The sequence below is a fragment of the Populus trichocarpa genome, chromosome 4, assembly GCF_000002775.5.
Source record: "Populus trichocarpa isolate Nisqually-1 chromosome 4, P.trichocarpa_v4.1, whole genome shotgun sequence".
Classification (NCBI taxonomy): Eukaryota; Viridiplantae; Streptophyta; class Magnoliopsida; order Malpighiales; family Salicaceae; genus Populus; species Populus trichocarpa.
Window position 1 is genome coordinate 11,122,907 of NC_037288.2, and position 22,818 is coordinate 11,145,724.

At 35.7% G+C, this 22,818-nt stretch overlaps 2 protein-coding genes across 4 annotated transcripts; both read left to right on the forward strand.

Moving 5' to 3' along the window:
• The first annotated feature begins 1,878 nt into the window (after positions 1-1,878).
• Positions 1,879-5,428, forward strand: LOC7480593 (cytochrome P450 85A). 3 transcript variants are annotated; one of them, XR_002981317.2, is made up of 10 exons: positions 1,879-2,546; positions 3,068-3,389; positions 3,475-3,624; positions 3,718-3,963; positions 4,045-4,131; positions 4,212-4,290; positions 4,542-4,648; positions 4,732-4,856; positions 4,942-5,090; positions 5,184-5,428. XR_002981317.2 is itself a non-coding variant. In XM_002305357.3 (9 exons), the coding sequence occupies exons 1-9, from the start codon at positions 2,356-2,358 to the stop codon at positions 5,027-5,029; spliced, it is 1,395 nt and encodes a 464-aa protein (XP_002305393.1). In that variant the 5' UTR covers positions 1,879-2,355; the 3' UTR covers positions 5,030-5,428. The 3 variants fall into 3 exon arrangements, 1 of the variants encoding a protein (XP_002305393.1); XR_002981318.1 differs by having other exon boundaries at positions 5,248-5,428; XM_002305357.3 differs by having other exon boundaries at positions 4,942-5,428.
• Positions 5,429-19,834: 14,406 nt separating this feature from the next.
• LOC7480594 (UDP-arabinopyranose mutase 1) lies at positions 19,835-22,690 on the forward strand. Its single transcript, XM_002305358.4, has 4 exons — positions 19,835-20,455; positions 21,482-21,732; positions 21,816-21,984; positions 22,149-22,690. The coding sequence occupies exons 1-4, from the start codon at positions 20,114-20,116 to the stop codon at positions 22,482-22,484; spliced, it is 1,098 nt and encodes a 365-aa protein (XP_002305394.2). The 5' UTR covers positions 19,835-20,113; the 3' UTR covers positions 22,485-22,690.
• The last annotated feature ends 128 nt before the right edge of the window (positions 22,691-22,818 follow it).

The window sequence follows — 22,818 nt, forward strand, 5'->3', positions numbered from 1 at the left end:
TGCAAAGCTCTATTTATCGAAATAATGCTTTGCTTTATTGTTTTTTTTCTTTTCAATTAATTTTTTTTTAATTTCATTCTGTAATATTAAATTTTTTTCTTTTTAATTATCACACTTTTATAACACGACCTTGCAGCCAAACCCATATCCAAGGCTCCGGGTTTGATGTTGCAACCAAATTTACTTAAACTTGGGTCATACAAGTTTAATATTATTATTAATATTATAAATATAACTTCTAGGTCAGGTGTAACAGACAAACTCAATGCTCTTAGGTATAACTTTGCAGAAAGACCTAACACTCTTAGATCTTAATTTTTTTTTTATATTTTTTATGTAAAAACATTTGACCCCGCAGCGTAGCGCGGGCCGCGTTCCTAGTCAATACTATTTAAGAACATATGGAACATTTCTCCTAATTCACCAAGGGTGATGAATCATCTCTTGATTACTTAAATACCTTCATGTAGTTCATGTTATAACCAATATCTGCTCATTTGTTACCCTTGATTAGAACAACGTGTAACAGAATCCAAACATAACACTCCATATATAAGATAACTTAGTGATCTCAAATTTAAAAATCACTTATACAATTGTCACGTGAGTCTTTCCATAGACATAAGTGATTTCTTTATATGAAATTCTCATGTGGGCTAGTTCAATGTACATGTCATCTGACAAGAAACTACATATTAGTTCTAGGTATCTCTCATATCTCAACTTATGAGAACAACTGTTTTCTTTTATAAAGAAAATAACATGATATGTATCAGTCTCAACAGCTCTAATTAAATTTCAGTCTTAATAGAGCATTGATCAGGGACATTTAGGAACAATATTTTGATGTTATAGGAATCCTATAATTATAAGAGCATCTCCAAGGGGAGATGCTATTTTAAAGAGGCAAATTAATAAAATAGTATTTTAAATAGTATACATATAGCTATTTTTACCATGCATGTTCCAATGGAAAAAAGCCATTTGAAAAGCCAATTCTATTAGAGTGGAATAAATAAGTGTTTTATTTTTTTTAATGATTTTAATGTTATTTTTTTTTCCACATGGCTAGATTTAATTGGTTTATTTTTTTGTTGGCCCCACTTTGTTAGTTTTGGCTCTTTTGAGAGATATGTAGGAATAGCTTTTGTGGGAAAGAAAAGGCATTTTAGCTTCTTGTTTGGCTCCTCCCTTGGAGTATGAAAAACAAGCAAAGAAAAGCTAAAATATTAGTTTTTTATTTTTGGCTATCCATTTAGCTTCTCCATTGGAGATGCTCTAACAACTTTATAATTTTCTTTACAAAATATTTTTGTCCTAAGGACATTATCTTTACTTCAAATTCATTAATCAAATATTATATTCATTAATAAAATATTTGATGGATATTAAAGATAAATAAACTTTTATTAATAAATTAAATATATTTACATGAACAAAATTAATATCACATATAACTAATCGAATAACTATAAGTCATATTCCCAAAGAGTGAGTAAATAGCTAGTTTGATCATTACAAACTTACTATATCTCTAATAGATAATGTTGTCCAATAAAGTCAACTGTACAGTTTGATGGTGTTACTGCACACAACTTCAACCTGCTAGGAGGAGCAGTCCACGTTTGAGTCTTGCAGTGAGTGGAACCAAAAAAACCACACGAACACAAACTCACATACTCTCTCTCTTCTCTTATTCACGTTGTTTCCAAGAGCCTGTCTTTCAGTGCTTTTGTAATTGTAATTCCATTTTATGCAGATCGTGTTGACAGACATGTGAGGGGCAATGGCTTTTCTTCTGGGGCCAATGGGGCGGTGTGCATGTGCCTCTATATATCCGCCCCCTTTTAACTCAGCAGTGAGGCCCTTTCCTCTCTAGCTAAGCTAGTTTTTATACTACTTCCATATATCCAATATATAGTGTGCTCCAATGATTTCTCGAAAACACCAACACCCCATCATAAAGAAGTCTCCCCATCCACAAAATGTCCATATTTTTTAAAATGAAACTTCTGATAATACAGACATTCATGCCTTGATTCTTGAAGAACGGTGTTCCAAGTCTTTTTTTGAGTCAAGTAGTTGGCTCAGTTAAAATATTGTTGTCATTTTAATTTCCTGTGAAGGGTCTTTATTACCTGTGGTATTAGAGAGTAGGGTCCCTTACTAGTAGGGTGCATGGTTTGGCCTAAGTGGCTATTCTATCTCTCTCTTTTCACATGCTTAGTTCAAAGTCCTATATATGTGTGTGTGCTTATGCATTCCTCTTGGCTAGCTCAAATTGGAGCATTTCCATACCATTAACAGCTCTTTGTGAAGAGGGGTTGGAGCTGTTTTTTCTTCTTTGAAACACCAATGGCTGTTTTCTTCGTGGTTCTTGTGGTAGTTCTCTTTTTGTTCGGTATCTCCTCTGCTTTGTTGAGGTGGAATGAGGTGAGATATAGGAAGAAAGGGTTGCCTCCAGGCACCATGGGATGGCCAATCTTTGGAGAGACCACTGAGTTTCTAAAGCAAGGCCCGAACTTCATGAAAAATCAGAGCGCAAGGTGATGATTGTTTGCATGACTTTCAATTCGATATGTTGATGATGTTGTTGTTGTTGTTTCTTGCTGATGTCGGAAGGAGTTCTGTTCCTAGCTCTAGTTCATTTGGTGTGTCAACTGTTGATATATTACTTTCAAGTGATTTTTTCTTGGTTGAAGCTGTTCACCTCTTTTGTTTGCATCCCTGCTTGTTTATGGTTAGCTGACAATTGCTTCTAAAGTTATCTTCCTTTTTTTCTTTTTCCATTTCAATCAAAACATAAGAACAAGGACTTGTACCTTCGTTTTCCTTTTGGGTGGGGATTGGTCCCTGCTAACCCACAAAAGATACCTATATAGCTAAAGCCAATCTCTTAATGAAGCCTGGAACAGTTGCGTGAGGGTTTTCTTGTAAATTTAACTTGGTTTGTAATAATACTAGCCACTAGACATCACATTCTTGAAATCTATCTATCTTCAGTGTACTTTTAAGATAAGATGGTTTTTTGTTTGTTTTTTATTAACCTTGTCTCGTAAAACTGCAGGTATGGGAGTTTTTTCAAATCCCACATTCTGGGGTGTCCTACCATTGTTTCCATGGATCCAGAGCTCAACAGGTACATACTAATGAATGAGGCAAAAGGCCTTGTTCCTGGTTACCCTCAGTCCATGTTGGATATCTTAGGCAATTGCAACATTGCAGCAGTTCATGGCTCCACTCACAAGTACATGAGAGGGGCATTGTTATCCCTCATCAGCCCCACCATGATCAGAGAACAACTTTTGCCAACAATTGATGAGTTCATGAGAACCCACCTCAGCGATTGGGATTCCAAAATTATTGACATTCAACAAATGACTAAAGAGGTACCTGCCATTACGCAACATTTCAGGACTTGATCCAAGTTTCCCCGTATCGATAATGTGCATTCGTAACCATTATTTTATGCAGATGGCCCTTCTTTCTGCACTCAAACAAATTGTTGGCATTGATTCTAGCTCAATATCTCAAGCATTCATGCCTGAGTTTTTCAAGCTGGTTTTAGGCACTTTGTCATTGCCGATTGACCTTCCTGGCACTAATTATACGCGTGGAGTCCAGGTAATTGATTTAATAAAGAATATGAACACTTCTATGTCAGTTTTTTTATTCAAGTTTTTCTTGCTGTATTGAATGTTTCACCACGTTACGCAGGCGAGAAAAAAAATCATAAGCATGTTTAGGAAGGTAATACAAGAGAGGAGGGCGTCAAAATTATCGCACCAGGACATGCTTGGTAAACTGATGAGAACTCAAGAAAATAAATACAAATTAACAGATGAAGAAATAATTGATCAGATAATCACAATTCTGTACTCTGGCTACGAAACGGTTTCGACTACTTCAATGATGGCAGTCAAGTATTTGCATGATCACCCAACAGTCCTTCAAGAGCTAAGAGTAAGCCTAGACCCACTGTTTAGTGTTGATACATTTTGTCACATTCCTGTGTTATCGACTTCACACTTCATCTTTATGCAGAAAGAGCATTTGGCAGTAAGAGAAAAGAAAAGGCCTGAGGACCCAATTGATTTGAATGATCTTAAACCGATGCGTTTTACTCGTGCCGTAAGTAGAGATTATAGTGGTCGATAATTGTCTGCTTACTGAGCTTAACTCGATCATTTGTTCTGTCTTATCTCATGCAGGTGATTCTTGAGACCTCAAGAATGGCGACGATAGTAAATGGGGTTTTGAGGAAGACTACTAGAGAAATGGAACTGAATGGTAAGTATCAAAAAGTCTAATGCTTTGTCTATGTGGGCTCAGGAAGCCTTTTTGCAGCAACTTTGTTGATGTAAAGCATGCCACGAGAATAGGATCATCTCTTTTGGGCCTTTCAGCTATTATGATCTACATGCCACTGCCAATCCAGCCAGCCCATTCTCTTGCTGACCCAAAATCATGTTCATCAAGCAAGAAACTTGAGGTCCCACATTTGTTAAATATTTGCTTTTCTTTCTGTTGTTTTCACTCAGGATTTGTGATTCCAAAAGGATGGAGGATCTATGTTTACACAAGAGAGATAAACTATGATCCACATATATATCCTGACCCTTTATCCTTCAACCCATGGAGATGGCTGGTAAGTCGTTTGTTGTTGATAAAGTGCGCACTACTTCTCTCTGAAAAAACGCGACTTCCTTCAGTAATGTTTGCCAAATGCAGGACAAAAGTCTGGAGTCTCAAAACTATCTCTTCATTTTTGGAGGAGGTGCTAGGCAGTGTCCAGGGAAGGAGCTAGGAATAGCTGAAATCTCAACTTTCCTTCATTATTTCGTAACTCGATACAGGTAACTACAAGAACCCACAAGATACAAAATCATATTCTTTAGCAGCAAACAAAGATGACCTTAATTGGCTGTTTTTTGCTTGCAGATGGGAAGAGGTTGGAGGGGACACACTAATGAAATTTCCAAGAGTTGAAGCACCAAATGGGCTACACATAAGGGTCTCATCTCACTAACTAATCAGTGACCTGTGGGTGTACAGAAAAGAAGAGGGAGATAATGTTGTTCTAACAGAAAGTGAGCGACTTCAAGCTAGTGTTAATTTCCATTTTTGGCTATATAATAATCCTGTTCATTTTCCATTTCTTCCCCTTTCTGCCTTTCTGGTAGGATATACAGCTTATCAAGTAATGCCACAGTATCCAAGCCTGAGAATTCCTTCATCTTCCTGCAGAATTTGCTATCACAATTTAACGAAAATAAAAATGGGATTGAGAGAGATGGGGCCTTGAGCCCTCTGCTGTTAAAGCCTAGCCCGAGAGACAAGAAAGACCAGGCTCAATGAATGTTTGAACTTTGAACATGTAATTAAGTAAAGCCCTTGAAATAGAATGATAGCTTCATTTATGCCCAAACACATAGATGCTCTTACAACTTGTTTGCACTTTCTTTTTTCATTGGAAGACATTATAGACTTTGGCTCCGAACCTGATGGATACCCATTAAAGCCAATCAGAATGGGTTGAATATTCTATGAATAGTATATTTCGGGCAAAACTTGAACGCATAAAATCAGGTTTTTAATGGATAGTCGATGCTACTTTACCCGATTCAGAACCCAACTTATACTTGATCCGGAATTTCTTCGTATAATATATACGAGATGACATGCCTGCGCGCTGCCGCGGGCTTATAAAACAAATGCACTTGATAGTGTTATAATTATGAATCAGCGCTAAATAAGTAATAGAAATTAAAGGTATGATGGAGCAAATATTTCATGACGAAAAAAAAAGTTGTGTTGGTGATGAAAAACTTAGAGATTGAACAAAATGATTTGTAGCAATCTACAGTGTTTTCGCCACATGATTTAGCTTTTCAGTTAATAAAAAGAAAAAAAATACAAAACTAAATTCTCTACCAACTTAATATTAAAAAAAAACCAACAAAAATAATTTTGGAAGGAAAAACACCCGTGAGAAAAAACGTTGTAGCAATTGACAATGTTTTGTGAGGAAAACTATAGCGCTTTTCCCAATAAAATAAAATAAAAAACCATTTAGAGAAATATTGTAGCAATCCACAATGTTTTGTGAGAAAAATTACAACGGTTTTCTCATATGATTTAGCTTTATTGTAATTATAATTCTTAACCAACTCAATATTCAAAAAAAAATCGACAAAGATAATTTTGGAAAAAATCAAATGGAAAAACACTGCAACAATTCACAGTGTTTTAAAGAAAAAAAATTACAAAGCTAAATTCTTAATCAGCTCAATATTAAAAAAATAAATCGACAGAGACAATTTTAGAAAAAAAAATAACAAAACAAACACAAAAAAAAGGAAAAAAAATCATGTTGGAAACATTGTAGCAATTCACAGTGTTTTGTGATGAAAGCTACAGTGCTTCCCCACATGATTTAACATTATTTGTAATGACTTGTAATTGTAATTCACAAACAACTCAATATTAAAAAAATCAAATTGAAAAAGATAATTTGAAAAAAATTATAACAAAAAAAAAATCATATGGAGAGACACTGTAGCAATACACAATGTTTTATGAGCAAAGCTACAATGCTTTCCCCACATTATTAAGCTTTATTACAAAGTTAAATTCTAACCAACTCAATATTAAAAAAAAATCGACAAAGATAATTTTGGAAAAAAATATCACAAAAAAAAAACAAAAGAAACTGGAAAAAAACCATGTGAGGAAAAACTGTATCAATCCATAGTGTTTTGTGAGGAAAAACTTGTATTTACTTGTAATTGCAATTCTTAACTAGCTTAATATTTAAAAAATAAAATTGACAAAGATAATTTTAGGGAAAAATATAACAAAAACAGAAAAAAAAACCATGTGGGAAAAAACACTGTAGCAATCAACAGTAATTTTTTAGAAAAGTTACAGTGTTTTCCTCACATATTGTAACTGTAATTTTTAACCAGCTTAATATTAAAAAATAAAATAAAAAAAGATAATTTCAGAGAAAATCATAAAAAAAACCATGCGGAGAAACATTGTAGCAATCAACAATGTTTTAAAGAAAAAAAAATACAAAACTAAATTCTCAATCAGCTCAATATTAAAAAAAAATCGACCAATATAATTTTGAAAAATAAAGAAATAAAATAGAAAAACTATGTGGAAAAACATCGCAGCAATCCACAGCATTTTAAAGAAAAAAATTACAAAGCAAAAATTTTAACCATGTCAATATTTAAAAAGTAAAATCAACAAAAATAATTTTGGAAAAAAAAAAGAAAAAATAAATGAAAACAAAAGGAAAAAATAGGAAAGTTGAAAAAAAAAGTAATTTTTTTTTTTTAAAAAAGGGAAAAGTTAAAAAAAAAAAAAAAACACTGTGGATTACTGTTGTAATCCAAAGTACTTTTGAGTGTGGGGGAACAGTGATTCCCCCATACCATTTAGAATATGTTATAATATATATTTATGTTTATAAGAAACTATATTCTTGAGTAATGGATATTTAAATGAATACGCGAATCTGGTTTTGGTATCTAAAATCCAAATTCATAAGGATAATAGATCCATTATATATAATAGTTTTAATTTTGGATATAAGCATCAATAATATTAAAACCTAACTTTTGAATACTCATTACCATCTCTAAATAGGATTTAGAATGCATAATTTTGATTCTTTCAGGTTTGACCAGGTTGGTGTATCTATCGATCTTTTATTAAATCTAAATAGATTTGACTTTTAAATCGACCTGTTAAACCAGTCCAAGTTTAATATCTATATTACTAAAGTACCGTGTTGCCCTCATGTAAACAAAACACAAAAGGTATAGCTTTTTTGGAGAAGCCATTTTATCTTGTCCAAGTTTGGAAGGATAAATTCCTGGCCCATAAAACGACGATAAGTCTTGAGGCCACTAGCAAGTTAAGAATTAATATCGAAGGACCCTTCAAAAATAGTTGAGAAGTTCACCATCGAATATTCATTTAAAAACAAAATTAAGTCTACAATTATTGAATAATCAGTCGATGGTATCACGCCGTCATCCAAGGCTGCTGAACCTCTAGTCCTCCACAAGGTTCCAAGTTAGGTCTAGACTTTCTGAAACTTCCAAATGTCTCACCAGTAAGAATTAATTGATAAGCTTACTAAATCCCATTAATATGGTGGATTTCTGGTCAGCACTCTAAGAAGATATCTGAAAGTATAGTACTATTTATTTTTTAAAATATTTTTTACTTAAAGTACATGAAATTAATTTTTTTTATTTTTTAATAATTATTTTTAACACCAACACATCTAAACACTAAAAAACAAAATTTCAAAAAAAAATTCAAAAAATTATAAAACACAATTTCAACCGCAAAACCAAACATAACATTAAGCCTACTATCATGTCCTATCATGCAAGTGGACTTGATAAGTTTAGTGGGGAGCTTCCCAAGTGCTATAAGAAAAGTTTTGATAAATTTAGTGGGGAGCTGCCAATTAGAGCCAAGTGCTCTAAGAAATGTTGGCCAAGTCTATGTGCAATTGAGCCAACCATAGCACTTAGCCGCCTAGGCTGTAGCGATGCCAAACACAGGTTCTAAATTCCTTCTTTAGAGCGTGGAAATTTCTGCAGCATGAAGGCATAAACTCATAGATTGAATAGTGCAGTAGCATTCAAGAAATTAATTCATCATTTCATAAACGTTAGTTGACCTTAAAAGTTGTAAAATTTAGTTCCAATCCTCATACTTTGATCGTCGACTTTCAGGACAGCAATTTCAGATGATAATTTTAATATACAAAGAATTGTAGCGACTGTATCCCAGAAAAATATGTATTCGAAAAAAAGGAGTAGTGTTGAGATAACAATTAGATTATTTTGCACTTGACTGCATTTTGAATTAGAACAATGTCAAACTAGTTCAAAATTATGTCAATAATTGGCATAATCAAGAAATTAAGTTAACAGTTTATACTCTTGTTGAAAAAGTATTGTTGAAAATCTTATGCTAATTATAAAATTTATGACTTTATAGCGTGATGAAAACATGGGAGTACGTCCGATCTCAAGATAATTAAAGAGAATTTTTTAAAGAAAAAAAAAACTTACTTGGGATATTTTAACATTTTAGTGAAAGTCTTGAAGCCTAGGTTCATCTTGAAAGTCTTGAGTCTTAGCGGATGATGATAACACGTTTTAAGTAAGTGGGTTAGATCTTTCTCCCCCAAGTAATCCTACAAAATAAGTCCATTTTATATTAAAGAACTCTCCGATACTTAAGTCAAGATGGTAAGGTTCGCAAGGAGTGGGGAGAATGGCTCAAGGCGGTTACAAGGAGGCTAACGGGGGAAGACAACGGTAGGTGGTTAAGGGACAATAATAGGATGGAGGAGAAGGGCTTAACAACAGTTACATATGCCAATTAATTCCATAATTCCAGGAGGCATTTCGGTTACATGTGTTACAACTGACATTAATAGCAAAGAAGGAAGGGCTAGGGTTGTTCAGGAGAAGCTATTTGGGTAAAAAGAGTTGTGTAGTTCATAGTGAAAAGGCTGATATCTTTTGTTTTTTTTAATTAATTATTTTTAATTTAGTTTCTTAATATTAATTTTTTTTTCTATTTTGTTATCACACTTTCATGACATAGATCTCAAATTTGACGGGTTAACCCAATTAACTCAGATTTTTTTTCAACAGAAATCCTACTTAAGTTTTTTTATAAATTATTTTTATAATTTTAAAACATTTAAACTATCATTCAAGTTTCCTAAACAAAAATCCTACATATATTTTTTTATAAATTATTTTTATAATTTTAAAAAATTTAAACTATCCTTCAAGTATCCTAACTAGAAATACTACTGACTATTTTTTATAAATTATTTTTATAAATTTAAAACATTTAAATTATCCTTCAAGTATCCTAAACACAAATCCTACTTACTTTTTTTATATATATAAATTTAAAACATTTAAACTATCCTTCAAGTATCTTAAACAGAAATTCTAAAAACTTTTTTTATAAATTATTTATATAATTTTAAAACATTTAAACTATAATTCAAGTATCCTAAACAGAAATACTAGTAATATTTTTTTTAATTTTTTTTATAATTTTAAAACATTTAAACTATCATTCAAGTTTCCCAAACATAAATCCTACTTACTTTTTTTTTATAAATTATTTTTATAATTTTAAAACATTTAAATTATCCTTCAAGTATCCTAAACAGAAATCCTACTTACTTTTTTTAAAAATTATTTGGGAGCTGCTAAACAAATACTTGGCATGAGAATCATCAGAGATAAAGACCAGGGCATACTAAAGCTTTCACAAATATAGTATGTCAAGAAGGTTCACAGCATGTTTAGTATGGATAATGTTAAACCAGTAAGTACACCTCTGGGGAATCATTTCAAGCTCAGCAAAGACCAGTCACCAAAAATTGAGCTAGAATGTAGATACATGGATAAGATTCCATACGCCTCAGCTATCGGCTCTTTGATGTATGTTATGGTCTGTACCAGACCGGACATTGCCCATGCAGTGGGAGTTGTCAGCCGATATATGAGCAATCCGGGAAAGCAGCATTGGGAGGTGGTAAAATGGATCATGAGGTTCTTAAAAGGTTCCTCGAAAACTTGTCTCAGTTTCACAGCTGGTGGTTTGAAACTTGAAGGTTTTGTAAACGCTGATCTAGCAGGAGATGTTGATAGCAGAAAGAGCACTACAGGATATGTATATACTCTAGGAGGTACTGTTGTTTCCTGGAGTTCTACCTTGCAAAAGATCATCGCTTTTTCAACAATAGAAGCTGAATATGTTGCAGTTTCAGAATCTGCAAAAGAGATAGTATGGCTACAGAGCTTCCTAAAAGAATTGGGCAAGATGAATGGAAAGGGTACTTTGTATAGCGACAGTCAGAGTGCAATCTTCTTTGCCAAGAATCCAGTATTTCACTCCAGAACTAAGCATATTCAGATCAAATATCACTTCATCCGACAATTGTTAGACGATGAGCAACTGATGCTAGAAAAGGTCCGTAGAAGCAAGAATCCAGCTGACATGTTAACCAAAGGAGTTACACTTAATAAACTGAAGTTGTGTAAAACTTCAGTTGATATTCAAGGATAAAAGATAATTTCATTGTTTGTCTCCAAGTGGGAGATTATTAGTATAATGGAGACAAACAATGCCCCACCTCCATTATATACTAGTGGGAACAACTCATCTCCCACTTAGCACAAAGTGAAAACACTTGGTGGGAACAACTCATCCCACTTAGCACAAAGTGGAAGTTCATGGTGGTCATGATCTCTTGCTCCCAGCTTAGTCTATAATTAGACACATTGAAAAGCTGAGGCTTGTGTGCTAGAAAAGAGCGTAGAGAACCGAGAAATAGAGAGAGCTAGAGTGAGTAGAGTTGAGTTGAGAAGAGTTTTCTCCTCCTCCTTGTTTGTATTGTTTCTTTGATTGATTAATACAAACCAATAACTCCATGGAGTAGGCAAGTTGCCGAACCACGTAAACGTGTGTGTGTTTGATTTCTGGAATTTCCCAACAAGGGAATTATGGAACCTCCTAAGAGCTCTTAGTATAAGATCTAATCTTCCTTGGGTATGTATTGGAGATTTTAATGATTTGCTTCAGTTGGAAGATAAAAAGGGAGATAATCCTCATCTTTTGTCCTTGTTACAAGGTTTCAGAAATATTGTAGAAGACTGCAACCTGATTGATATTTCTCTGATGGGTTATCCATTCACTTGGGAAAGGGGTAAAGGGACTCCTGCTCAGGTCCAAGAACGTCTGGATAGGGCATTGTGTACTAATTCTTGGCAATCTCACTATCAGAATGTGGAGCTCCTTAACCTCACTGTTAAGACTTCTAATCATAATCCCATTTATTTGGTAGTTCATAAATTGTTTTTCCATCATAAACACTTCAGGTTTCATTTCAAAAACGCATGGACTAAGGAGCCAAACAAACAAATCCTTGATAGATTTCAGCAATGCTCATATCGTTTTGCTCAATAGGAAAGAAACCTATCGAAGAAATTCAAGAAAGAGATAACAGAATGTCATAATCATCTCCAAGCTTTGTGTGGCCTTGGGGATATAGCATCAACAGAGGTTTATTTTAGGTATCGATATAAGTTTTTTTAGTTGTTATCCCAAGAGGACTTGTATTGACATTAACGTGCAAAGAAGGATTGGCTAAGGGATGGGGACACTAATACAAATTTTTTTCATTCATCTACATCTATGAAAAAGAGATGAAACAGGATTGAGAGGTTGGTTAATGATGTCGGGGTGGAATTTGAAGATGAGGAGGGTATGAAAAATGTGGTGTTGGACTATTTTCACCAACTGTTTTGTGAAAGTCTTGACTTAAATGAGTTTGTAACATACCATATGACCCCGTGTGTTTCTGCAGCAATGAACTCTACTTTGCTTTCACCATTCCAGGATGAGGAATTCAAAAGGGCTATATTTTAAATGGGAGCAGATACTTCACCAGGAACTGATGGCTTAAATCCTAAGTTCTTTCAACAATTCTGGAACTTAATAAGGCCATACTACTTGCAGGTATTGGATGGAGAGCAAGGAATTCCCAGCAAAACTTACCAAGATTATGTTTGTATTGATTCCCAAAGATGACAATCCAATTTCCATGAAGGACTACAGGCCAATTGCGTTATGCAATGTCTTGTATAAAATTATGGTGAAGTTTATAGCTAACATACTAAGTGGAATTCTACCCGAAATCATCTCACCTACACAAACAGATTTTTTCCCAAGAAGGTCAATTACTAATAATGTTGTTATTGCCTTTGAAACCATCCACCATATAAAGTAATGCAGGAAAGGTAACAAGGGCTTAATAGTACTAAAGATTGATATCAACAAAGCTTATGACATAATAAAATAGGATTACTTGCAGTCAATTTTGTTGAAGTTGGGATTTGATAGTGATTGGGTGGATCTGATTATGTTATGTGTAACATCAATTTCTTATTTTGTGTGTTTGAATGGAGCAGAGGTTGGATCAATTCAGTCAGGTAGGGGTTTGTGACAAGGTGACCCACTTTTACGATACCTGTTATATTTATTGGAGCAAACTCTAAGCGAATAATGATCCACAACATCCACTGGTGAGTCTTTAGGGGTATAAGGAATGTGAATTGGAGGCACAACTCCATATAGTATCTCATAGGGTGTCTTTCTTGTAGAAATGTGATAGTTCGTATTGTACCACCATTCACAGGAGCTCAGCCACCTTCTTCATTGTGCAGGTATGGTTCCAGTTATGCACCTTAGGTATCCCTCTATACATTTGTTGACCACCTCTGTCTGTCCATCAGAATGGGGATGATAGACAGTGGAATACTGCAAGTTGACCCCCTGTTGCTTGAATAATTCTTTCCAAAACTAGCTGAGAAATATGTTGTCTCTGTCACTCACAATCGTGGCTAATATTTCATGCAACTTATAAATATTTTCCATAAAAACCTTAGCTACTGTAATGGCAGAGTAGGGATGGGCTAAGGCCATAAGGTGGGCATACTTGCTAAACCTATCGACCACCACAAAGATTACTTCATTTCCCTCTGACTTAGGTAGCCCCTCAATAAAGTCCATGTTGATATCTATAAAAGGAGCAGAGGGCACTGGTAACGGTTGTAGCAGACCTGGGGACATAACATTTTCAACCTTATTTTGTTGACAAACTGAGCATTCTCTGACATATTGCCTTACTAACTTCTGGAGTTTTTTCCAATAGAACACCTGCCCTAATCTTTTTGAAGTCACCGTAGCTCCTGAATGCCCCCCACTGTAGAGTCATGATAGAGGCTGATGAGCTGGTTCTGCAGGTTCGGATCTTGTCCCACTACTACTTTCCCTTTTCGAATAAGAGTGTCATTGACCCATGAGTAGTTGGGATGTGAATCAGCATCCTTGCTTAATTCTGTTATTAACTGTCGCAGGTTCTAATCAGTTTCCCAGGTCTTCATAATTTCCCCATGATATTGGTGGAAATTGAAGAAAGGGTTAAGGCACACAACTCATTGTGAGAAACCCTAGAGATGGCGTCTGCAACCAAGTTGTCTTTGCCCCTTCTGTATTCAATTTCATAATCAAAACCCAAAAGTTTAGTTAGCCATACCTGCTGTGCTACATGGGTAGTCTTCTGGTCTAATAGGAATTTGAGGCTGGAATGGTCTGTTCTGATGAGAAACCATCTGCCCCATAAGTAGTGCTTCCATTTTGCGACAGCATAGACAATAGCCAGCAACTTCCTCTCATATGTCGATAAGGCTAACTGTCAGGGTCCTAATGCTTTGCTCACAAAAGCAATGGGGTGCCCCTCTTGCATCAGAACTGCCCCTATACCCACCCCTGAAGCGTCTGTTTCCACTACAAATGTTTTGTCAAAGTTAGGTAAGGCTAGCACAGGGGGTTGAGACATCGCGTGCTTAAGTTGCTTGAAGGCCATGGTAGTCGTGTCTGTCCATACGAAGGAGTCTTTCTGCAATAATTGAGTAAGAGGTCTACAAATAGCACCATATCCTTTCACAAACTTTCTATAATACCCCGTTAATCTTAAGAAACTCCTAAGCTGCTTGATGGTTGTAGGTATGGGCCAATGCAATATAGCTTCAACTTTGTGCGGGTCTGTTGCCACTCCCTCTTTGGTAATCACATGCCCCAGGTATTCCATTCGCCTTGTACCGAACACACACTTACTTTCCTTTGCCACTAATTGATGAGCACATAATAGTTCAAAAACAAACCTATGGTGATGTAAATGCTATGTCATGTTCTTACTGTAAACTTACTTATCATCAAAGAAAACCAAAATGAATTTTCTCAAATAATCTTGAAAAATATCATTCATTAGACTCTGGAAGGTGACCGGTGTATTAGATAGTCCAAAGGGCATGACAAGGAATTCATAATGGCCATTGTGTGTTCTAAAGGCTGTTTTAAAAATATCTTCTGACACCATTCAGATCTGATGGTAACCTGCCCTTAGATCAATCTTAGAAAAAATGGTTGCCCCTTCTAGCTCTTCTAACAATTCATCAATTATAGGAATATGGTACTTATCTTTGACAATGAGTTTGTTGAGAGCTCGAAAATCAACACAAAACCGCCATGTCTGATCTTTCTTTTTAACCAGCACTACTGGAGAAGCAAAGGGACTATTGATGGGTTGTACAATGCTAGCCTCCAGCATTTCAGCAACTAGAGTATCTAGTGTATCCTTCTATAACCTTGAATATCTATAGGATCTCAAATTGACAGTCTGGCTCTCATCCTTCAGAGGTATTTTGTGATCGTGCCTCCTAACTTAGGGTAACCTTTTTGGATCACAAAAAATGTGTTAATAGGCTGCCAGTAAATTCTGTAAAGGTGACTCCTCTTTGTACTCGAAAGAATGGGGTATCTCCTAAGTAGGTAGTTTCAGATCAGCCTTTCCCACTACTCTTAAACTACAGAGTCTAACCTCTGATAGTAAGGTTTCAGTGCTCAGCAGTCCATTTAATTCCTCCAGCCGTATGGATTGAGCTAACTTAGGATTTTCTCCCCTCAGTGTTACTTCCCTGTTCTTCCACCAAAAGGATACCCATCTGTCTTCATAGTTGGACAATACGTTTCCTAATAGCTTCAACCATTATATACCAAGAACCATATCATAGTTCTGCAACTTCATAACAAAGACATCTGCCTGAAACTGAACACCCTGCATCTTCCATTGCAGGTTCTTACATACTGTTGTGCACGACATGGTACCTCCATTAGATGTCTCTACCTCCATAGGTTTTATTGGGGTCATGGGAAACCCTAGTTTGCTAGCCAGATCAGCGTGGAGGAAGTTATGAGTACTACCCGAATCAATCAAAATGAAGATCGAACATCTATCTATCTTCCCCAATACCTTAATGGTTTGACAACCCGATGTGCCTTGGATTGCCTGTGGTGATAAATGAGGAGTGAGAGCTTCCACATTCATTGTCTCCATTGGCTCCTCCTCCTCTGAATTGTCTTCATCATCTTCTACTATACATAATGAGTATAGCCTCCGGTTTCTACACCTATGCCCCTGTACAAACTTCTCATCACACCAAAAGCATAGGCCCTTGACTCTTCTCTCATCCATTTCTTTGGTTCTAACAGGTCTGGTGGGTTTATGGTTGGGGTAGAAATTAATGTTGTTGAGGGGTGGATTTTTAGGAGTAGGTAGCAAGGCCTGTGAGGAAGGTTTCACAGGGTCGAGGGTGTGATTGAGGTTTGTTTTGTGAGTGTTTGCAGGGTGTTAAATTTTGCAGGCTGTGGGTTGGGACTCACCTGGGCATGATGTTTTGGGTAATGAGGAGTTATTTTTCGGTAGGTAAGAGTATTGTTATGTAACCTAGCTAGGTTATAGGCTTCTTTGAGAGATTTAAGCTCAAACATCTTTACCAAGTTCTTAATCTCTATCTCTAAGCCCCCTAGGAAAAACACCAAGGCTTGCTTCTCTGAGATTTGGGCTTGATTCCATAATATATCAAAGTCTTTGATATAACTTTCTAATTCACCTTCCTGCTTGTGTTTAATGAGCTCCTCTAAGGGATCTTTTTGCCCTCCAAACCTACAGCACAAGACCTCCATATACTCTGCCTATGTTACCTCATGTCCCTCCAGGTTTCTTGTGTAATTCTGATGCCAGTAAAGTGCCAAGCCATCCAAATAATACAAAGCTAACTTCATTTTGTTAGATTCAGGTATTTCTTCCAGATCAAAATACTGATTGCATTTATACAACCATTTATATACTTCTTCCCCTTCAAAGGTAGGGAAATCTCTTTTGGGTCTGCGTGATCTATAGGTAGATTGGGGTCCTTCCCCTATCCAGTCTTGGTTGCTGGCAAAAGCAGGATGCTGGGGAATACGAATGTTCTAGGAAGAACTTGCCTCACCAGCTAAGGTTTGCAGAGTTTGTTTAATGGAAATCTGTTGAGTCGCCATTTCCTTCATCATGGCTTTAAGTTGTGCAAGGTCATCCGATTGAGCATGCAATTTAACCTCTATTTCATTGACTCTTTGGTTAGCAGCTTCCAAAGAATCATCCAGTCTTCTTACATCTTGGTAAGAACCTGGTTTCTAGCGGCATCTTGCTAAGTCCAAAGACGTGAGCTCTGATACCAATTTGCTGCAAGTTAACAAGGAGCCTTCGAGTATTACAATAAAAAACGATGAAGGAGGGAGTTGGGAAAACAGGAGAAGAAATTATACGTTCAAGGCGTGTTAAGAGAAAGGACAGAGAGGAGAATCTAGTAATTCTGTTATATTTTTCCACACCCATTCTGTTGTAATCATTAGGGAATTTAAAGACAATGTTTCTATTGCCAGCGTGGCATCACACACGTGGCCATTCCAGCTTAGCTAATATTTATTTAAAACGAGGCTGCACAAAACGCAGACGTAATGTTACTTGTATTTAAAATTTAAATCCCGCTTCAGCTGCCCCCCTTGTTAGTTTTAGCCTTCTTCTTTTCTTTCTGTGACACACATGGATATATAGAAGACTTGAAGGGATATTTGAATTAAAAGAAACTTCCTTTGCGTTAACACAACTTGAACGTCTTGGAGAAGGACAAGAAAGGATCGATGGAGTTGATCCATAAACTCTTAATTAGATGTTTAATCAACTGCCATGGAGTTTTCCAATCAGAAAAGATCCTGCTGCTGCATGATCGTGTTGTAATGCGACTTCTCCATTTTTGTTTTGTTTTGTTAATTTTGATGATATTCTTAAGCCTTCGCATGCAGGTTTAGATCCATTTATTATAGGTTTTGAGTTACAGGATGAACCATATCTCAAGGCTTGTGAATTTTCTGGAGGCAACGTTCAAGATCTTAAAATCAATCAAATAGAATAGAAAGTAAACAAAGAAAAGAAAAGATAAATGTACAAGTTATCTTATGGATAATATAGACTCAGAGGAATGAGAGGGTGTGAAGCAATGAAATCTCAACAGCTTATCGTGTAGTGCATGGGGCTCTTGCATCTTTGGAAGCCTAGATCTTAGTTCAGAATCTTTCTCTTCAAACCAATTCGAATGGTTCAATGGAACAAAGATGACAGAAGCCTGAGGAAGGATACCACAAGTGTAACGTGGATGTTGCGGTTTTTGCTGCTAAATTGTCAATGAGAACTGAGTTTGTTATCAGAGATCATGAAGGATTTGTTGCTAGGTGTGGTTGCTTGACATCAAAGGGGCTATATTCTTCAAAAATTGTTGAAGCTTTGGCATTAAGATGAGTAGTTCCTAAGCAGCTACTTGGATTGGGCTGCACAAATATCATTTTAGAACTGGATGCTACGACGTGTTTAGTTGATGATAAAATAGAATACAGTTCAATTGTTAAAGATTGTCAGCCTATGCTTGCATTTGCAAATAACTTTAAAATTGTCTCTGTTAAAATAAAAGAATTATAAAAAATAACTCCTACCCCTGGAGTTTATCCCTCCGACTTCGACGCTAAGCATTAAAAAAAATGTAATGGAAACTGATTAATTGAGAGGAGGAGGAGGAGGAGGAGGAGGAGATTAGATGTAACGTACAATTGCGCAGATGAGGACTTGTCTAAATTAATTAAAATGAAAGCAACAAGAAGAGAACCCGAGTTTCCATACACATGCAGTGCAGCTTTCTGATGCCATGCCAGGGAAGAAGTAACTCCAGGACAATGAATAAATATCAACAGTCACATGCAGGACCATATCATAAAATGAATAATAACAACAAAATTTTTTTTAAAAAAAACTGTCACTGAAAACTCAAGCAAAGTGCCATTATAGACGATTAATGCAATGCTTAACTTGAAGGCAATTTTATTTACATTTAATTTTTGGGGTTATTTTAATTCATGGGGTTAAAGATTATTTATACTTCTTCTCTCATCTCTAATTAGTTAATTCAATGAAAATGAGAAAATAATGAGAGTTTTTTCCAAGTGCATGTCTCCTTCACTTTCAACCCAAAACCTACCTACAAGACACCAAGTTTACATCACACAAAAAACTCAAAACAGCCTGCCCCAGCCAACAGTACCTTCACCAGAGGATCTTAGACCATCACATATCACTAGTCTGTAAGGACCCCAAGTGAGAGTGTTGTTTCAAAATGGTACACAAACCCTTTTGAAAAAAAAAAAAATCAAAGTTCTTTTTATTCGTAAATATATTAAAATAATATATATATATATATATATATATTTAAAAAAAATTAATTTTGATATCAGCACATCAAAAAGATATAAAAATACTAAAAAAAAATTAATTTGAAACAAAAAAAATAAAAAATTTTAAATTCTTTTAAAAACGCTTTTAAAATGCAAAAATAAATTGATTATTAAGACTAGTATTTAACAATCAACCACCTCTTTCCTTCCTTCCATGAGGGATTAAATTCATCATCAACAGTAACTTGTTAAATCAATCTTCCTACTTTAATTTTAGGTATAACAATCTTCATGGAATGATCATTTCATTCGTCTAAAGGTGTTTAGAAGTGTGATAACGATTATTTTTCAAAGTGTTTTTCGCTTAGAAATACATTACAATAATATATTTTTTTATTTTTAAAATTTTATTTTTTATATAAGCATATTAAAAAGATCCAAAAACAAAAAAATAATAATTTTAAGCAAAAAAAATATAGAATTTTGGCCAAACTGGGGGTAAAGTTGAAGTTGAATGGCTGATTCAACCAGCTTAAAAAAATCGAAGGACCATAGAATCAACTGACCCATTTTTTTATGACAGCTAATAACCTCAGAAAGTGAAGAGAAGGAAACTCATGAAAGGCGGCCTCCCCTGCAACTTCGTCGTCTCTTGTTTTTGAACAAGTCCTCTCACATTCTAACCTTGAACCTTCGGACACGTCTCCTACTTCCCTTCCACTTCTGCCACTTTTCCCGGAATTGCACGTGCCAACCCACACCTCTCCTTATATATACACACCCCCCGCAATTCTACGTTCATACAATCTCACCACAAGCATCTCCTTCTCTACACAAAAACACACACAAACTCTCTCTCTTATTTTTTGTAACAACAACAATGGTTGAGCCTGCAACTGATACCATAGCAGCAACAAAGCTTGTGCCTTTGTTGAAAGATGAGCTTGACATTGTTATACCAACTATAAGGAACTTGGATTTCTTGGAGATGTGGAGGCCTTTCTTTGAGCCATACCATCTTATCATTGTTCAAGATGGCGATCCATCTAAGATTATTAAGGTCCCTGACGGTTTTGATTATGAGCTTTATAATAGGAATGATATTAACCGGATTCTCGGTCCTAAGGCCTCCTGTATCTCTTTCAAGGACTCTGCTTGTCGTTGCTTTGGTTACATGGTTTCTAAGAAGAAGTATATCTTCACTATTGATGATGATTGCTTTGTAAGTTCTTTTGATCTATGCTTTCTCTGTTTTGTTTTTTGACGGAATTCTGCATCTGGGTTTTTGGTTTTTTGGCTAAAGTTTAGATCTTTATGGTTTGCTGTTGAATTTAGAGATGGATTTGATCTGTTGTGTGATTTGGGTTTTCTTGATTTTGGATCTGTTTGTGTTATGTGTGCTGATAAATCTGTATGCCAATTCTGTAACTGTTGCTTGTTTCTGATCTGCAAAGCCTGTTAGTGGATTTCTGTATTTTCTTTATCACAATCGTGAGTGATTCGTAGCACATTTTGTTAAGTGATGTACATTGGCATAGTCTTGTTTAAATCTTCTTCATGAAATTTGAATTGACACATTACATATTTATGAATCTATAAGCCTTAAAGATTTGTACTAGCAAACTGAATCCAATTATGCTGGATCTGAAGCATTATGATGTGTAATGTGTTTTGATTTTTGCTTCCTTTTCATTCTGATAGTGGGGCATTTGGTTTAGAATTTGTCATGCTTTAGACCTTTTCAGTCCGATGAACTAAAGGATCTGTCTGTTCTGTTATTATTCATGACACTTTCCTATCATTTTCTCATACCTAATCAATATGGAATTGTTAAACAAATTCAAAAAAGTGGCCCATGGAAAGTAATGTTTACAACTTTGCACAAAGAGGTATCATGTTAATGATGGACAGCTGCGAGTTCTGAATCTGTTCTATGTTTGAATTTTCTGTGATCTCGCATGTTATTTCTAATTAATAATTAAATGAAGCTTTACTTTTTCTCTTTTTTGATTGGTGGGTCCTTGTTTACAATAAACTAGAAAAGGTGATGCATTGGATTTGAAAGCTAGTGCTCCACCTGCCCACTTGAAATCCTAAAATGACTAGTCAATTGAAAGCTAGTTCTCGAGTAGTGATACTTTTAAGCTGGCTAATATTCTTTTAAAATAAACTTGAAAAGTTTTTTTTTTCGCTCGCCATGTTTGCGTCTTAAGAATCTTGCCATGTTTAACTGTTAACATGTGGATAGGTTGCTAAGGATCCATCTGGCAAAGCTATCAATGCACTTGAGCAGCACATCAAGAACATTCTCTCACCGTCAACTCCATTTTTCTTCAACACCCTCTATGATCCTTACAGAGAAGGAGCAGATTTTGTGCGTGGGTACCCCTTCAGTCTTCGTGAGGGTGCCCGTACTGCTGTTTCTCATGGCCTCTGGCTCAACATTCCTGATTATGATGCACCTACTCAGCTTGTCAAGCCTCTTGAGAGGAACACTAGGTATGTGATCCATTGATGAAATAAAAGACTTAATTTGGCCTCTTGTTTAATTAGATTCCAACAATATGCTTATGATTTATCAGGTATGTGGATGCTGTTTTGACCATTCCAAAGGGCACCCTGTTCCCCATGTGTGGTATGAATTTGTGTTTCGACCGTGACTTGATCGGACCTGCAATGTACTTTGGTCTCATGGGTGATGGTCAACCAATTGGTCGCTACGACGATATGTGGGCTGGCTGGTGCACCAAGGTATACATGCGCATCTATGTTCTTAAAAATATGCAACTTTTTTTTTTGTTATCATTTTCCTTGTTTTCCTGTAGGCTTCAACTTGTTAATACCTTGCTACTAGCAAGACATGTAATGTAACATTACACAACCTGTCAAGGTATTTAAATGATGTTTGTTTTCAGGTCATCTGTGACCATCTGGGACTAGGAGTCAAGACTGGTTTGCCATATATCTATCACAGCAAGGCTAGCAACCCGTTTGTGAACCTGAAGAAGGAGTACAAGGGCATCTTCTGGCAGGAAGAGATCATTCCCTTCTTCCAAGCTGCTACTCTTCCAAAAGACTGCACCAGTGTTCAAAAGTGCTACATTGAACTGTCCAAGCAGGTAAAGGAAAAGCTTGGAAAGGTTGATCCATACTTTGACAAGCTTGCTGATGCCATGGTTACTTGGATTGAGGCCTGGGATGAGCTTAACCCCGCCGGAGCTCCTGCTAAGGTTTCCAATGGCAAAGCTTAATTGAAATTTTGATTAGGTGGCTAGGTGCTTCAGCCAGGAAGAGAGAAGAATTTACGCGTTCAAGTCATTTTTTTTTAAGAAAAAAAACCCGAGCTGTGTGGTCAATACTTGGATTTTCAGATTGGTGGATGTAATATTTTTTTAGTAATTTATAAACTTCTTGTTTTGAGTTTAACCGGAATAAAATACATTTAGTTCAGCAATAAGATATGCCTTCTTGGATTTGGTAATAGTTAAGATGAATGATTATAGTGAAACTTCTTACCAGGTATTGAGAAACAAAATTTAAGTGGGGCAGGCTTCTTGTTTCATTACCTTTCTTCCATCAATACGT

Excerpts from the sequence above, each read along its gene's own strand:
- LOC7480593 (XM_002305357.3), top strand. The coding sequence starts at position 2,356 with ATGGCTGTTTTCTTCGTGGTTCTTGTGGTAGTTCTCTTTTTGTTCGGT. Across the intron at positions 4,291-4,541 it reads TAGAGAAATGGAACTGAATG|GATTTGTGATTCCAAAAGGA; the intron begins GTAAGTATCAAA and ends GTTTTCACTCAG. Across the intron at positions 4,649-4,731 it reads TCAACCCATGGAGATGGCTG|GACAAAAGTCTGGAGTCTCA; the intron begins GTAAGTCGTTTG and ends TGCCAAATGCAG.
- LOC7480594 (XM_002305358.4), top strand. The coding sequence starts at position 20,114 with ATGGTTGAGCCTGCAACTGATACCATAGCAGCAACAAAGCTTGTGCCT. Across the intron at positions 20,456-21,481 it reads CTATTGATGATGATTGCTTT|GTTGCTAAGGATCCATCTGG; the intron begins GTAAGTTCTTTT and ends ACATGTGGATAG. Across the intron at positions 21,985-22,148 it reads GGGCTGGCTGGTGCACCAAG|GTCATCTGTGACCATCTGGG; the intron begins GTATACATGCGC and ends GTTTGTTTTCAG.